A 16,338-nucleotide genomic window follows, 5' to 3' on the forward strand; every position below is an offset into this window, starting at 1 on the left:
GCAGTTTTAAAATAAAATGGATTTACTTCACAAGAGAAGTAACTTACCTGAATGTGGAGATGTGCTCCTCCCAACTCAGGTTTTCCAGGTTTTCTGAGGAAAGTGGATTGCTTCTGAACAGACATGGAAAATAACATACAACAGTTACTGGCTGCTGAGGTTCCAGCCAAGCTATCCATATTCCCAGTGACAGAAGACTCAGGGAAGACAGTACCCCTGCCACACACACACACACACACACACACACACACACACAGACAGATTCATTTTAATCAGCGCCTCTCTGCCCACATACACAGTTCTATTGAAGGGTCATGAGGACTCGAAACGTCAACTCTTCTCTTTTCTTCTCCGCCGATGCTGCCAGACCTGCTGAGCTTTTCCAGGTAATTCTGTTTTTGTTTTGGATTTCCAGCATCCGCAGTTTTTTTGTTTTTACACACTGTAATCGATCACCTTATCCCACACATTGTAGTTAGCCCCTCCCCCACCACACATATACACTGTAATCAACCTCTTTGTCCACTCCACACACACACACATTCTAATCAACCCCTTCCCTCCACCATGCACATATAGTAACCACGTCCCCCTTCACACACACGTATACACTGTAATTAGCCTCCCCAACCCTAAAACAACCAGGGGTGGCCAGGAAAGAATTCTGGCAGCTCTGCTAGCCCCAGCCAAAGATCAGGCAACATTTTTAAATGGTCTTGAGAAGACCAAAAAGGATCCTGGGGACCAGGTTGCCAGTGCCAAGATTGGATCCACTAGAAAGATTCAATAGAAGAAGAATGAAGTGTGGGAGCAAAAAATCAATGAGTCACATATCAAACTTGTTGTTTATCTTGTTGCTAACACCAAATGGGTCTCTCCTCACTGACTTAGAGAGAGAGACGAGCAGGGCAAGGGCAGGACCAGATGACACCTGGGCCTCGATGCCATTGAGGGGCGCAGTCTCGGAGGAGGAAGAGGTCGCGGCCCCATTGGCTGCTTCTGAAACCCCAGTTCTCCCAGTTTGGGAACTGCAAGCCTAGGCCTTGAGATCTGGAATTTTGATCTTAAACCTTTCTTCCTCTCTAATTTCTTTTCTCCTTTTAGCCACTCCTGAAAATTACCTCTTTGACAAAGCTTTTGACCATCTGATAATCTTCTTATGTGGTCTGGCATCAAGCATTGCTTTATGACACTCCCAGGTGCTGGAAAGTGGGATTATTGGCCTGTGTAGACATGATGGGCTGAATGGCCTCTTTCTGCACCATAACTTTTCTATAATTCTGTGGCTCTGTGATGAAGGAATGGCAATATATTTCCAAGTCAGGATGGTGTGTGGCTTGGTGTGGAACTTGCAGGTGATGATATTCCCATGCATCTGCTGCCCTTGTCCTTCCAGGTAGTAGAAATCACGGGTTTGGAAAGTGCTGTTGAGGGAGGCTTGGTGAGTTGCTGCCGTGCAATGTAGATAGTACACACTGCTGACACTGTGTGTCAATGGTGGAGTGAGCGAATGTTTAAGGTGGTGCATGGAGTGCCAATCAAGCGGGCTGCTTTCTCCTGGATGGTGTTGAGTTTCTTGAGTGTACTTGGAGCCACACATCCAGATAAGTGGAGAGCATTCTGTCCCCAATGGAATCAATGCAATTTCTTATTTGTAGATACAGATTTGATTTTCTTCAAAATATAAGAAGTTTATGTTCACTATAAATAATCTAAAGTTTATTATACAGAAACTGTTTTTCACTCCTTTATAGATGACTGAAATCTTTAAGAAGGCTGATTGGGACCTTAATGAAGCAAATAAGGACCTTGTTGGTGAAAGTACTCAAGCACATTTGCGACAAAAAGCAATGCACGAGGAACTTGCCTCAATAGAGAGTAAAACAGCGGACCTCCGGTAAGAATATTCTGATCATCTTTAAGTGAACAATTTAAAGATATTTACCTTGAAATTCCAAAAAGCTGTTGCAGCAGTATTTACTTTTTATTCAGTTCCCATTCCCAAAAGATAGAATTTTTGTTCAAGCTCAAAGGACTTTATTAGTTTATAAAAAAAACCTCCTTCGGGTAACAATTGCCTAACTAAATTAATGCGTTCAAGTCAGAATGGTGCCCGATTTTTCAGCAGTAGGAGTGCCATTTTGCCTCCAAAATGTTGTCTGCAGCACATTTGCATAATACTGTTGCAAGCCATGCCGCATGCCTATTTGGTGAGAACATGTGTGTAGGGAGCATTTGCTGGAAGAAATAAAAACTATGCATGCAGAGAGGGGAAATTATGATGCTGATTTAATGCCAGTGCTGCAATTTTCAATCTCTAGCTAATTCCCTCTCTTAACCTCAGCAGAAAGGAGCCCCCCCTCCTCCCCTCAAACGCCCCCCCCTCCCCCACCTCCTCCTCCACCTGCACTGTTTTACAGAATCATTAAATACTTTCAGGCTGATTGCAACTGCCACTAGGGATCAGTGACTGTAGGTGTAGTTGGTGGTTTATGGAATTTTTTAAAACTGCTGATGTCTACTCCTGGCCTGGGTATTCACTCCTGGGTCAGGTAGTAGGAATCGGGAAATTTACCAGCTCACCACACCCACCTTGGGAAGAAATACCCTGAATGACATGATATTCATTCCGGGTTGGGGGAGAGTATGGGTGTGGGGTGGAGATGGCCCACCACCCCAGACGCAGGAGGCAGCTGCAGAGGTTGCTGAGTACCGAGGCAGGCTGGTTAAAAGACCTGTCTTGATTCTCTGGGACTTTGTCTCAGTTGCTTTCTTAAATGTTCAGCCCTCTAGCCCTGACCCCCATATACACTTCACCTTCCCATCCACTCCCCATGACCTATCTATGCTAACCCATGCCACCACCCATCCCCAATGTCCCTCATTCCCTCCATGCCAACCCATGCCCCTCTACCAAGCCCAGTGGTCCCTTAGAGCCCCTATGTGAACTTAGGGACAACTCATGCCAACCCATGTTCCTCATCAACCCCCATAGCCCCTTATAGTCCCTATGTCAACCCAGTGCTCACTCATGCCCCCCACCTGTCACTCTTTGCCCTTACATCCTCCATGCCAACGCACCCAGTATCTGCCAGGCCCCTGGAGCCATGCTGAGATGGAATAAAAATAAAGTTCTAATTATCTATTCCAAATTTCACTATATGTAAAAAAATGTCCCATTCATGAAAGCCCCTTCAGCATAGTTAACTACCCTCAAGGACTTAATTCCTGATTAAAAAAAACAAACATTTGTATTCCAAACCCCACATCAAACACAGCTAATCCTTTTATAATCCCTAAGCTGTCAATAAAACTGTGAACTTTCAACCCTCCCCCCATCCCAGCTTGTAGAAAGCAGCCAAGTGTTATTAATGCTATAATGATAGTAGTTAGGGTTATGTCAACAAACAGGAATTAAAACTGCTAGAACAGATTTTTTTTCAACTTTCCCACACATAGGCTGGCAGTATTTTTAAATTTTTAAATGGCTAGCCATTTAAGTAACTTGACGGCTTTGAGATTTCACAGACGTAGGCAGGCAGTTTTTTTTCTATTTTTAAAGCGCTGGTTATTTAAATAACTTTACAGCTGACAGTTCCACAGACTTTACTCACCCTTCAAGAGCATTTATGATTTCTCTAAAGTTGTGACTCCCAAACTGCAGAATAAGGCCCTTGCTCCAGCGAAAATGAGGTCTGTTTGAACTCAGCACTGAGTACAAATGGCCCAGCTGAGTTTGGGATTCCCACATGTTGGAGCCACGTCCTAATCCTGTTCCCTGCCTTCTCCAGTGAAAATAGGATCTGTCAAATTTGGATGGCACTTCTGAATATGCCTCCTGTCTGGAGTTTTGGAAGGTCCTTGGAGTCTCTGCAACTCCATGAAAATCCAGGCCTTTGTCTTGACTGATGCTCCGTATTCTAGGAGAGCTGAATATATTTCATTCTCTCTTGCCATAGTGAAGCAGGTATAGTGAGCACACAGCTTTGCAAGGATTGCAGGCTCTCCTATGCTTCAGGGTATCAATGACTGTACACTTGTCCCTTTGTGATGCCACATGTCAACTCTGTGATGTACTGAAGTTGAAAGGGATTCCTGCACATTCAGCTGGCATGTGAGTATATGCATGTGTATCATGCAGGCTCGTGTCCCATATCTTGTTAACAGTTATGATACCTTCAGTGTGTGGACGTCTGCTGCGTCATCTGCTTTTGAGCCATTCTGACAAACCAATAGGTGACTATGGGGCGACAAGAGCCATCCTGAAAGCCACGTTACTATCTGAAATGTGATAGAACAGACCATTGGGGTACTTGAAGGATGCTTCGACTACCTGGACTGTTCAGGAGGAGCCCTGCAGTATTCGACACAGTGTGTATCAAGACTCATGGTGGTCTGTTACATGCTGCATAACCTCGCCATCATCAGGGAACAGCCCTTGAAATAGCTATACTGCGACCAGCTGAGGAGGAAGAGAAAGTAGCGAAGGAAGAGATATAGAGGAAGCAACCAACATAGCCCATTTCTGGCCAGGCTGTGTGTGATTGACTCTTCCAACTACAATATCAGTAAATGCAAGTCCAATTCTTCATTCACCAACAGTCACACACCCTCTGTTACTGACCATCACAGTGTCTGCTTGGCAACAATACTGAAATAAAAGTCACAAAATTTATAAATCAAATATACGAACATATGAGTTAGGAGCAGGAGTAGGCCCTTTTAGCCTGCTATGTCATTCAATAAGATCATGGCTGATCTGACTGTAACCTCCTGCCTACCCCACATACCCTTTCACCGCCTTATTTATCAAGAATCTGCCTTGAAAATATTCAAAGACTCTGCTTCCACTGCCTTTTGAGGAAGGGAGTTCCAAAGACTCAGTATCCTTTGAGAGAAAAAAAAATCTTCTGATTTCTGTCTTAAATGGGCAACCTCTTTGTAAACAGTGACACCTAGTTCTAGATTCTCTCACAAGAGGAAACATCCTCTTCACATCCACTCTGTCAAGAAGCCTTAGGATCTTATATTCCATATTGCATACAAATGTCAACTAATCACCCTTGTGCATTCCCTTAGCACCTGTCATCTGTGTGATTTGCCAGAGCTAGTGCTCCTATGCAGTTCAATCCCAGTGGTTGCAATGTGGCTAATAGAGGACTGCTGACTTTCAGTGTGAAGTTTGCTCTGTGTAGCTCTGAGATAGAGGCCCTATTTGGACTGCACCACCTCAGCTTGAGTGGCAGCAATCTGGGCTGACTGACTGACAAGGGCACTGGCAGTGGTGGGAACATACCCTGAAACAGGATAGTACGTCGTGCTGTTGGAGCTACTGCCGCTCCCCTAGTGCGTCATCTCAGCAATCCTAGTAATTTGTTGGAGGACAGGTTGCTGGACTGCTGTAACACCTTGCAAGCCCTTTGAACTCTGGTATCTGCAAGCATGATGGCAGCAGTCTGAGCTTGCACGTCAGGATGCTGACCTTGCATGATTTCAGTCTGAGCTTCCACAGCAGCATCTAGACTTGCAGTGGCTTCTGCTTTTGCTGCAATGGAAGCTGATACATCAGCCATCAGATGCTGCATCACGGTTGGGTCCACAAATGTGCTAATGAAGTTGGTCATCCCTTCCACAATGGAAATGATGGGCACCAATCTCTGTGCAAAGCCTTGTGTACCAAGTTGGTGCTGGACTCCTCCATGCTCTTTGACATCGAGGGCAGGCTTTCTGGCAGGCTTGCCAATGCACTAAGGATTTCATTGTGCCTACATATCATCCTTCTTTTGTAGATTGGTCCATCGATAGCCCCATCCCAATCCTTTGCAGCAGTACCCATGTGTGACATTTCCCTTTGGAAAACTGGTACCTGTGTGATTCTTGTTGTTGAGTATGTTGCAAGGTGTTTGGGTGATGTGCCTGTCACTACTGAATAGCTAGAAGTATATGGAAGCTATGCGATATGGGTGTGACACTTGCAGTTATGGTAAGTGTGTGAGGGCGATGCTAGAGCATATGAATGTTAGGGTTGAGTTCTGATTGCTAGAGATTGCTGATGGGTGAGTGATGGGTATGGTGCATTGAGCAATGTGTGAGTTTGGTGGTGTGGTGGGTAGGAGATTGCATTTGAAGATGCATTCACTGACCTTGACCACTCGTGAGGTCATTCAACTTTTTGCGGCACTGTAGCTAGAACCTCAGGGCCACACTCCTTGAATTAATTTCTCTCTAACCATCCCATTCCCTGAGCAGCACATGCCTTGAGGTCTTCCTAGCCTCCTGCAGGTACATGCTCTTTCTCCTGTTTTCTGTCACTTGGGCTAAAAACAGCACCTCATCAGAGACCCTGACAGCCGCCTATCTGGCCTATTGCTCCATTGGTACCCATATTCCTTCTCTGAAACACCTTTTGATTCAACTCTACCAGTCAGAATGCATTTCCACTTTAAGAGGCATAGGCTATCGACGGAGACCAATTTTGCATCGGACATCTCTCCCCAGGACAAAAGAAGTTAATTGTGTTTATTTTCTTTATGTCTGCTTAAACGCAATGCTTATGTCTGAACTTGGCCAAACACAATGGGTGGAATCGTCCCAGATTTGCATTAAGTGTAGTGGCGGGCGGAAATAAGGACATTTTACCTCTGGCCGCAATGGGAGGTTTTTGTGCAGTATCGTCGCAATCCCGCTTCATTAATCATGTATTCCTGGGAAATACGCCGTTTCACTGGCAGGCATTTCACCTGCCATGCTGTCACCTCAACGTTTCCTCATGCCAGGTGCCATATTTAAAGTGCGGCTGCACACATACCTCTCAGTGCTTCCAGCCCAGGAGTGCTTTACAGAAGGCATGGCCCCTAAAAGCAAGTAGACTGCAGCCCCTTAATTCAGTGACATATCCCTAGGAAACCTTCTGGACACTGTTGGAGACCACCATGATGTCCTCTACCCCTGTTCTGGCAGCAGAAGTCCCATCAGTGTCACTACTCCGGCATGGGAAGCTGTGGCAGTGGTGATCAGTGCCAATGCTGCACAGAAGAGGTTCGCCATCCAGTGCAGAAAGAGGATGAATTATTTCATCCGTGCCACCAGGGTAAGACAACCATCTCATCGCACTAAACTTACATATTCACAAGCCCATCACACATTCACGAGCATCTCACTCACTGCCAGCTCAAGGGACGTCACCACTCACTCTCTCACACACACCCTCACATCTCCAACTGGACTCATGTCCTCTGGGTACTGCCTCCTCAGCTCTCACCTTCTTGAGGCCACTTGCACAGATCAACATGTGTCCTCATACACATCCTGGGATACTCTGCTTCCTCAGTAATACCCTAGCCCTGCAGCCTGAGGCCACTTCTCCCACTTTCCCAAGCAAGCCATAGCTCTACAGCTATTGAAAAGCCACCCCTGCCTTATGGCTGGTCTCATAAGTAGAGACCGGCCTGGGAGTCCCCCTAAAAGTGATGTGGTGCTGCCTGCGATGCCTGGCATTAATGATCATAAGTGCTACCCAAAGCAAGGTAGGCAAACAAGCCTCAAAGTCCTGAGTAAGGTGCAGCATGCCAGGTGCACGTCGCTTATGTTCATGCCAACATGCTCAGATGATCCAACCTGGGGAATGATTCTGGCGAGCTGGGCTTATAATGATATGCAGATGTATTAAACTGAAGTTCCCGATGTGTGGCGGCAGGAAACATGGCTCGCCATTGACAGGCAAGCGGACGATTGCAAACTGGTTTCACAATGTCATGAAACCGATTTTTGGCCTTCCTGTCATGTTGTCTGCTTACGCCCACCATGATGCCCAACGCCACCGGGCATGGAAAATTGTAGCCAATTTGTTGCCACCATTCTTGGTTTCTCAGACTTGAATTGTTTGACGTTGCATAAATGGAGTTGAGGTGCAGGTTAGGCATGATTATAAAAGAACAGAATAGGCACGAGGGGCTGAATTGTCGGTTCCTGATTCTCAGGCTTGGATTTTCATCCTTGAGGCGAGTAGCCGGTGTTGGGAAATTCCCTGACTCAGCCCACCTGCCTTAGGAGAAAGTGCCCACAGAGGTGGGGTCTTCATTGCCAGGTGGTGGGTGCTGGCTGGAGTCGAGTCAGTCGACCCAGGAAGAAGCTTGGAGGAAGCCAAATGGACTTCTGGCGGGCTGTTTAAAATGGGGGTGGGCAGAAGGGCAGAGCTTGGCATGGGGGCATGAGGGGCCATAGCGGGTAGGTGGAAATGATATAGGGGACATGAGGAGGACCTTTTGACTAAAGTTCATGACTCCACTGTGGCATCGTTAACCATGGCTCTTTAAAAATTTGGCCCGACTCCATGAACATTGAGGAATAGTAGAATATGCCCATCTCCACAATGAAGCTGGCCAGGTCAGAAGTGCCAGATACAAGCTTTTGACAGGAGCCAGCCTGACCCCTTTAAAGGCAGTCCTGAAAATCAGACAGCCTGAGAACTGGAATTGGGAACCACCCGCCATTTATAAAGGGCTCCTGAGACATCCCGACTCGGTGAAAATCCAGGCCTTGGTTTCTATGTCCCACCCTCCCAAATGTGAGCTGCAGAAACTTTTCAGAGAAAGCTTGGAGTTGAATTCTGGTTATTACACTGGAAATGTGTCAAAATTTCATCCTCAGCATTTCCTGTCACTTATAGGACCAGTGTAGCAAAATTCCATTGTTTGCTTCTGTTCATTAATAATTTGGGGTAAATGGAAACAGTTTTAATATAAGACTCCTGTTAAGATTTTATTGCAACACATAAAAGAGTGACAGTAATTAACTATTATTGTAACGCTACAGCTATTGTAAGAAACATCAATTTCAAAATGATTAGCGAGATTGTCATAATATTTAGATTTTCAGCTGTAACATTATACTTTCTTAGAATGCTGCGCTAATTTTTGAATTATGGGAGTCCCTTCTGTAACACAGTTAACACTTGTAAAAACACTTTTTATTCTTTACACAGGAAGGTTTGCTGTATGATAAGATTATGGTGGCTTACAGCTAGTATTTAATTTGTTTCTAATTCCAAGAACTGAGTGTAAATTAATCAAGAGTGAATTTGGTTCATTTCAATCCACCCCACAACTCACCAGTGCTCATTTGGGATAGAAGAACTCAAATAAGTGTGTCTTATTGTTGTTTCAACATGTAAGAAAGGAACTGATGGGTTAATATGGCCTTTTGTGTTGCAAACAAATAAAGAATCGTTTGCTTAACACTTTTTTCATAAAGGCAGTGGCCTGTCTAACTATTGTTTACATGAAGAAGGGCCAGTCAGAAACCTATACTAAAAATGCTATTAAAAAGGTTAACATATTTAAGAATATTATTAAAGGCAGTACATAACGATAGATCAATAATTATGTGTGTTGGTTTTTTTGTATAGCCCTGGGTATTTCATTGACAAGTATTGTTTGCTATTAAACTAATCTGTATTTGAATTATGAATTGTTCATTTTGTTAGGCTATTTATATCTAAATTTTTTGCACTGAATCTTATTTATAATCTATGGTCTTCCTGTTTCTTCAAAATGCTTCCTGTGAAAGAGAGAAAAAATATTTATAAAAGCTTCAACACTGCTTTGTAACACAATCTTTCTATTTAATAGCAAGGACATGATCAATGCCATGGCCCTCTTTGATGTTTATACTACTCAGGAGAGGGAAATTCTGGATCTACTTGCAGAAGCAGAAAAATTGTACAACCAGCTTATTAATGAATCTGCTGATTTGACACAACAAAAAGATATCAGGATAGACGATGTAAGTTTTTAATTTGCATTTACTCGGGCTGATTTTCTGAATGTGCACTTCCGATTCACAGTATAGCCATGATTTCCTGAAACGCAGTCCCAGCATCTGTGCAACTATGCCTGGAACATGATTTCATAAAATCATGTCTAATAAGTCAACTCCAAAGCCATTAGATTTTGAAGTAAGAAATGTCTATCTTTTAAAATCCAAAATGCCTACCGAAGCACCTTGAGTGAAATATTTGCCAGGAATTTCCTTGGAGCTGCTTCTGCTCCACTTGTGTACTTTATCAGAAGTACAGCGGAAGCTTTAATAAGGGTGTAAAATGTTGCAGATTAGATCAACTGCTGGCTATATACCTAACTCATTGACATGGAAAGAAAAATCATGTGGGATATATAACAGGTGCCTAATCCACTATCAATTGTTTTACCTCCCTTGCCGAAGTTGACACCTGTTTATGTACATACATTGAGTTTTTGCCACACAAGTTATGGCAGAAATGGTACAATTTTTAAGGGGGTGTTGAAACAGAGAGTCCTGGGGGGTATATGTGCACAAGTCTTTGAAGGTGGAAGAAAACGTTGGTCAGGTTGTTAAAAGTGCACGTGGGATCCTTGGCTTTATAAATGGAGGCATAAGGTATAAAAGCAAGGCAATTGTGCTCAACCTTTATTAAAACACTGGGTAGATGCCAGCTGGAGTATTGTGTTCAATGTGGAGCACCATACTTTAGGAAATGGCATCGAAGCCTTAGAGAGTATTTATTAGAATGGTACCAGGGATGCAAGACTTCAGTTAAATGGAAAGAAATTGGGTATAGAGTAGATGTTAAGGGAAGACTTGATAGAGGTATTCAAAATCATGAAAGGATTGGTAGAATAAATAAGGAGGAATTGTTTCCGGTGATAGAAGGGTTGATAATCAGAGGATTAAGTTGGAGACTTTATGGATAGAATTAAGAAATAGAAAATAATTTAAGATTATAGTGGGAGTTGTGTAAAGGCCCTCTGGTGACAGCTGTGAAGTATATGGATGCAGAGATTAGACAAGCATATAGTAAAGGCAGACTAGTTTTAAAAGGGGATAAGCAGACTAACACATGGCAGAAATGCAGCGAATTTCTGAAGGTGTCCAGTCTAGTTTTCTGCAGCAACATGCCCTAGAACCCATTAGGGGGCATGCCATATTAGATTTAGTAATGAATACTGAGCCAGATTTAGTTAGCAGCATGAACAGTTATCTAATGGTACTTGTAATATGACTGAGTTCAAAGTAGCGTTTGAAGGGAGAAATGCAAAACAACTATTAAGATTCTACACTTAGATATGGCTGTCTTCAATGAGACAGAGACTGACCACAACAAACTGGACAAACCTGTTAATGGTTAAAATGACAGAAGATCAGCGGGAGTATTCAAAACTATAATTTAATGTAATGACAGAGCCTGTTTATATTGCCAAGGGGCAAGGCTCTATTTGCCAAAAAAGACAGCCATGGACAAGTGAAGAGGTAAGTTACAACATAAGAGAAAAAGCATACAAAAATGCAAAAAATAGCTCAGATCCTGGTGACTGGGAATGATGCAAAGAACAGCAAAGGCGGACAAAACAGTAACAGCTACAAAAATGGAGTATGAAAATACAAAATATTTTTACAATTATATTAAGAAAAAGAGTGTGATCAGGAGCAATATGGGCTTCTTGAAAACTGGTAATGGTGATATTGTCGATAAAAATAAAGAAATAGTGAACATGCTGAATAATTACTTTGTGTCAGTATATACAGAAGTGAAAAGTCAGCATGCTGGAAATCCCAAGGAACTTTATGTTGCATCAAGGACAGGGGCTCACCAAACTTAACTTAAGCCATATAAAATTAATGAAGAAAATAATGGCACTAAAGAGTGACAAATTCACAGGACCAGATGGTTTCCCTTTCAAGGATTTAAAAAAAGGTGAAAACATTGCTGATGCCCTATCATCTTCCAAAGTTCTCTCAATTTGGGAACCATTCCTTTGGATTGGATTAGTAAATTATGCATTTCACTTCACTATGTCAGAAAGGTCAGAGAAGGAAACCAGAGGATTATGGTCCCTGTTATGACACAGCAGATGTTCAAATCCCAGAGGGAAACTTGAAATAACTGTTACTACTAATTTTCAATTTGTATGTTTTGAGATGTGGACTTTGTAATAAGAATTTGTAATAAGTAATAAAAAAACCGAGTCTTAGGAGGATTTTATAAAACTAAATTAAACATATATTAATAAAAGATAAGTTTTTTAAGCACACACGTATGTGTACAAATTACTACTATAATAACTTCTAAATCCCCTAATTAATTTAACTCCCAGTTACACTTTTGTTAAGGCAACAGTTAGACACATAGATTTTAAAAGACCCGGGCAAAGTAAACAGTACCCTGAACAGCCGGATTCAAAGTGAGTTCTCATAACCTGGAGACAGCAGTTTGGCACAAACAGGCTTCAGGCTTTTCACACTTGTTGGATCGTAAACTGCCTCACTTACAAACAGCTTTATCTCCTTTATACATATTTTCCTCTTTGAATGCTAATTCTCATTGCTTCACTGTGTGTTATGAACTTTACCTCTCTACTAATAAAAAATCTATCTTAGTACCAATTCCACCAGTAATCTTTGGAAAAGTTAAGTAAACACACTATTTCTTACTACTTCTGCTAGCTAAGTATACATTACACCCCCTCTTTTGAATTCAAGCCACTATAGTTTGTTTAGAATGCAAATGCTCCCTTTACACTTTAAATTCTAAAACTTCCCCATGTTTACCCAATGAACATTTCAAATCTAACTTCTCTTCTTACATCAAAGCACCCAGTCCAGCTGCCTCTAATTCAATTAAGTCACACAAACACACACACACACACACACACACACACACACACATACACATTCCACTATTACTCTATTTTACAATAAATTCCAATGACATTATGGAAATTATTATATCTTCCTGACAGGTTGTCAGGAATTACTGGTCTATCATTGAGAATATGGTGAAAATGTTCAACTGGTCAGAGAGAGCAAGCATGGATTTATAAAGGGTAGATCATGCCTGACAAACTTGATTAAGTTTTTTGAAGAGGTGAAATGAAGCAGTGAACATGGGAATGTCAATGGATGATATTTATATGCCTTCCAGAAGACATTTGATAAAGTCCTCATAGAAGACAATTGGCTAAATTTGAATAAAAACAAAAAACTGCGGATGCTGGAAATCCAAAACAAAAACAGAATTACCTGGAAAAACTCAGCAGGTCTGGCAGCATCGGCGGAGAAGAAAAGAGTTGAAGTTTCGAGTCCTCGTGACTTTTCAACAGAACTGAGTGAATATTAGGAGAGGGGTGAAATATAAGCTGGTTTAAGGTGGGATGGAGGTTGCGGAGAAGTGAGGGTTGGTGGTGTGGTTGTAGGGACAAGCAAGCAGTGATAGGAGCAGATAATCACCACCTTCAATACCTCTTTGTTCCTTTGTCTGTGACATCTTTTGATTATCTGCTCCTATCACTGCTTGCTTGTCCCTACAACCACACTACTGCCCCGCACCACCCTTCCCCACTTCTCTCTCCCTCCCCCCACCTTAAACCAGCTTATATTTCACCCCTCTTCTAATATTCAATCAGTTCTGTTGAAAGGTCATGAGGACTCAAAACATCAACTCTTTTCTTCTCCAGCGAAGCTGCCAGACCTGCTGAGTTTTTCCAAGTAATTCTGGCTAAATTTGAAGCTCATGGAGTTGAAGACAAATTACTGACCTGGTTTGGAATTTGGCTGAATGGCAGGATGCAGAAAGCATGGAAAATGGGCAGGTGGTACTCTAATTGGCAATTTGTGATTTGTGGCATCTCAGAAGGATCTGTGTTAGGGCCCCAACTGTTCACTTTATTTATTGACGCCTTAGATGAAGGAATAGAATTCCATAAATACAAATTTCTTGATGATCCAAAATTGGCAGATTTGTTAGCAGTGTTGATGGAAGCATAAAATCACAATGAGATTTTGATAGGTAAAATAACTGGACAAAACTGCGGCAAATGGATTTCAATATAAACAAATGTGAGGTCATCATCCACTTTGGATCTAAAAGGATAGGCAGGAAGCTTTCTAAATGCTGAAAAGCTAGGAAACATGTTGGCCCAAAGGGACTTTGGGCTTCAGGTGCATAGGTCATTAAAATATCATGAACGAGCACAGAAATTAATCAAAAGGACGAATGGAATGCTCGTCTTTATATCCAGAGAACTAGAATTCAAGGGGTAAAAGTTATGCTTCAGCAATACAAAGGTGTGGCTGGACTACACCTGGTGGGCTGTGAACAATTCTAGGTGCCAAACCTTAGGAAGGATATATTGGCTTGGAAGGAGAGCAGTGTTGATTTACCAAAATGATACCTGGATTCGCAAGGGTTAATCACATAAATTAGGATTGTATTCCCCAGAATTTAGAAGTTTAAAGGGAATTTGATCAATGTTTTTCAAGATATTTAGGAAACAAGTAGGGCAGATTTAGAGAAAACATTCCTGTTGTTCAGAGAGTCTCAGATTATGGGGCATAATCTAAAAAATAGAGCCAGATCTTTTAGGAATGAAATTAGGAAGCCCTAGTACATATAAAAAGAGAGTAGAATTTAGGAACTTTCCTCCACAAATAGCAATTCATGCTAGATCAATTGTTCATTTTAGATCTGAGATTGATAGACTGTTGTAATACAAAGGTATTGAGGGGTATGAGGCAAAGGCAGCTGTATGGAGTTAGACCGCAGATCAGCTATGATCTCATTGAACGGTGGAACAGCCTGAATGGCTAAATGGCCTACTCCTGTTCTTATGTTCCTATATTCCGAAGGTAAAAGACAAAAGAACCAGAGCCAACATGTGGAAATAAAAATTTATACAGCGAGTTATTTTAATTTGGAATGCAGTGACTGATAGGGAGCTGAAAGCAGATTGAATAAGACTTTCAAAAGGACATTGGTTAAATATTGAAGTGGAAGATTTGGAGGACTATGAGGAAAGTGTAGAGGAGTGGGACTAATTGGATAGTGCTAACATAAGCACAGTGAGTAGAATGACCTCCTGTGTTGCATTATTCTATGATGCTATTTACCTAAAATTTATGAGTTGCCTATTGAAAATAATTAAAAGTGAATAGTTTTTAAATACTTTAAGCCTTGGAGTTCTAAAAGTTGGATTAATATTAGTAATCCTTGATTTTTTTGCAGGTGAAGCAATTGAAAAGTAAGCATGCAGAAAAACAAGACATGATAAGTGCCCTGACAATGTCTTGCAGCGAACTTAGAAAAACTCTTAAAGACAGAGTAAGAGACGACTGTTCCCCATTTTTAATAATTTGAGGAAGGAATATGACATTAGGCTATCCTTTTCTTTTGGATGTTTAATTTGCAGCATTTTCTGTTTTCTGTCAAATTACCTTCATTTGTGGTTTTCTTTTCAAAGAAAATTCAAGAGTCCCACGCTTCCAGTATGGAATGGAAGTCACAAATCACGATTGTGACAATTCTCTAAGCTATGTTTTGGTCAAGTGTGGCTCCCTGCTCAGGTGTGCAGGAGTGCAGGTGTACTTGGATTTCCAAAAGGCATTTGATACAATGCCGCACAACAGACTTGTGAAATAAGTTATAGCTTATGGAATAAAAGTGACAGTAGCAACATGGATACAAAATTTGGCTGGATGACAGGAAACAGAGTAATGGCTAATGAATGTTTTTTGTGCTGGAAGAAGGTTTGTGGTAACGTTCCCCAGGGTCAGTATTGGGTCCCTTGCTTTTTCCGATATATATTAATGATATGGACCCTGGTGTACAGGGAAGAAGTTCAAAATGCAGATGATACAAAACTTGGAAGCATTGTAAACTGTGAGGAGGAGAGTGTAACCCTTCAAAAGGACATAAACAGGTTGGTGGAATAATGGATAGGTGGCAGATGAAGTTCAATGTGGAGAAATGTGAGGTGATACATTTTGGTAGGAAGAACATGAAAAGACAGCATAAAAAAGGTACTACTCTAAAGGCGGTGCAGGAGCAGAGGGACTTGGGTGTGTATGTGCATAAGTCATCAAGGCCTGAATTTTCCTGTTGGTGGTTTGGGGGCGGGGCCCGTTCGCCAACGGGAAAATGATGCGGGATGACGTCGGGAGGAACCCCCTTTGAATTTTTAGGAAGGTGGGCGGACAGTGAAATCAGCTGTCCGCCCGCTGACCTGTCAATGGCCAATTGAGGCCATTGACAGAGTAATTAAGATAACTAAAGACCTGCCTGTCCAACCTTAAGGCCGGCGGGCAGGCCAGAAGCCCCACCGGGCTTCTGATAATACATGAAACCTCAGCCACTGGCGGGATGAAGTTTCATGTCTGTTTTTAAAAACTTTAATACATTTTATGTGATAGTTATTAACATGTCCCATCTCATGTGACATTGTCACATGAGGGGGACATGTTAATAATTTTTTAATTTTTCTATTTTTAAAGTTTTCTGGACTGTCACTAATCTCCCTGAGACAGCAC

At 42.0% G+C, this 16,338-nt stretch overlaps 1 protein-coding gene across 1 annotated transcript in view; it reads left to right on the forward strand.

The window, feature by feature from the left end:
* The window catches only part of LOC121278821 (coiled-coil domain-containing protein 178), a 211,184-nt gene that overhangs the window by 97,332 nt on the left and 97,514 nt on the right, over window positions 1-16,338 (forward strand). The window contains exons 9-11 of the mRNA XM_041189276.1: window positions 1,755-1,897; window positions 9,630-9,783; window positions 15,038-15,133. Of these exons, the coding sequence (XP_041045210.1) occupies window positions 1,755-1,897; window positions 9,630-9,783; window positions 15,038-15,133 (393 nt within the window). The remainder of the gene's footprint in view (window positions 1-1,754; window positions 1,898-9,629; window positions 9,784-15,037; window positions 15,134-16,338) is intronic.

Source organism: Carcharodon carcharias, chromosome 6 (assembly GCF_017639515.1).
Source record: "Carcharodon carcharias isolate sCarCar2 chromosome 6, sCarCar2.pri, whole genome shotgun sequence".
In the NCBI taxonomy this organism is placed as follows: domain Eukaryota; kingdom Metazoa; phylum Chordata; class Chondrichthyes; order Lamniformes; family Lamnidae; genus Carcharodon; species Carcharodon carcharias.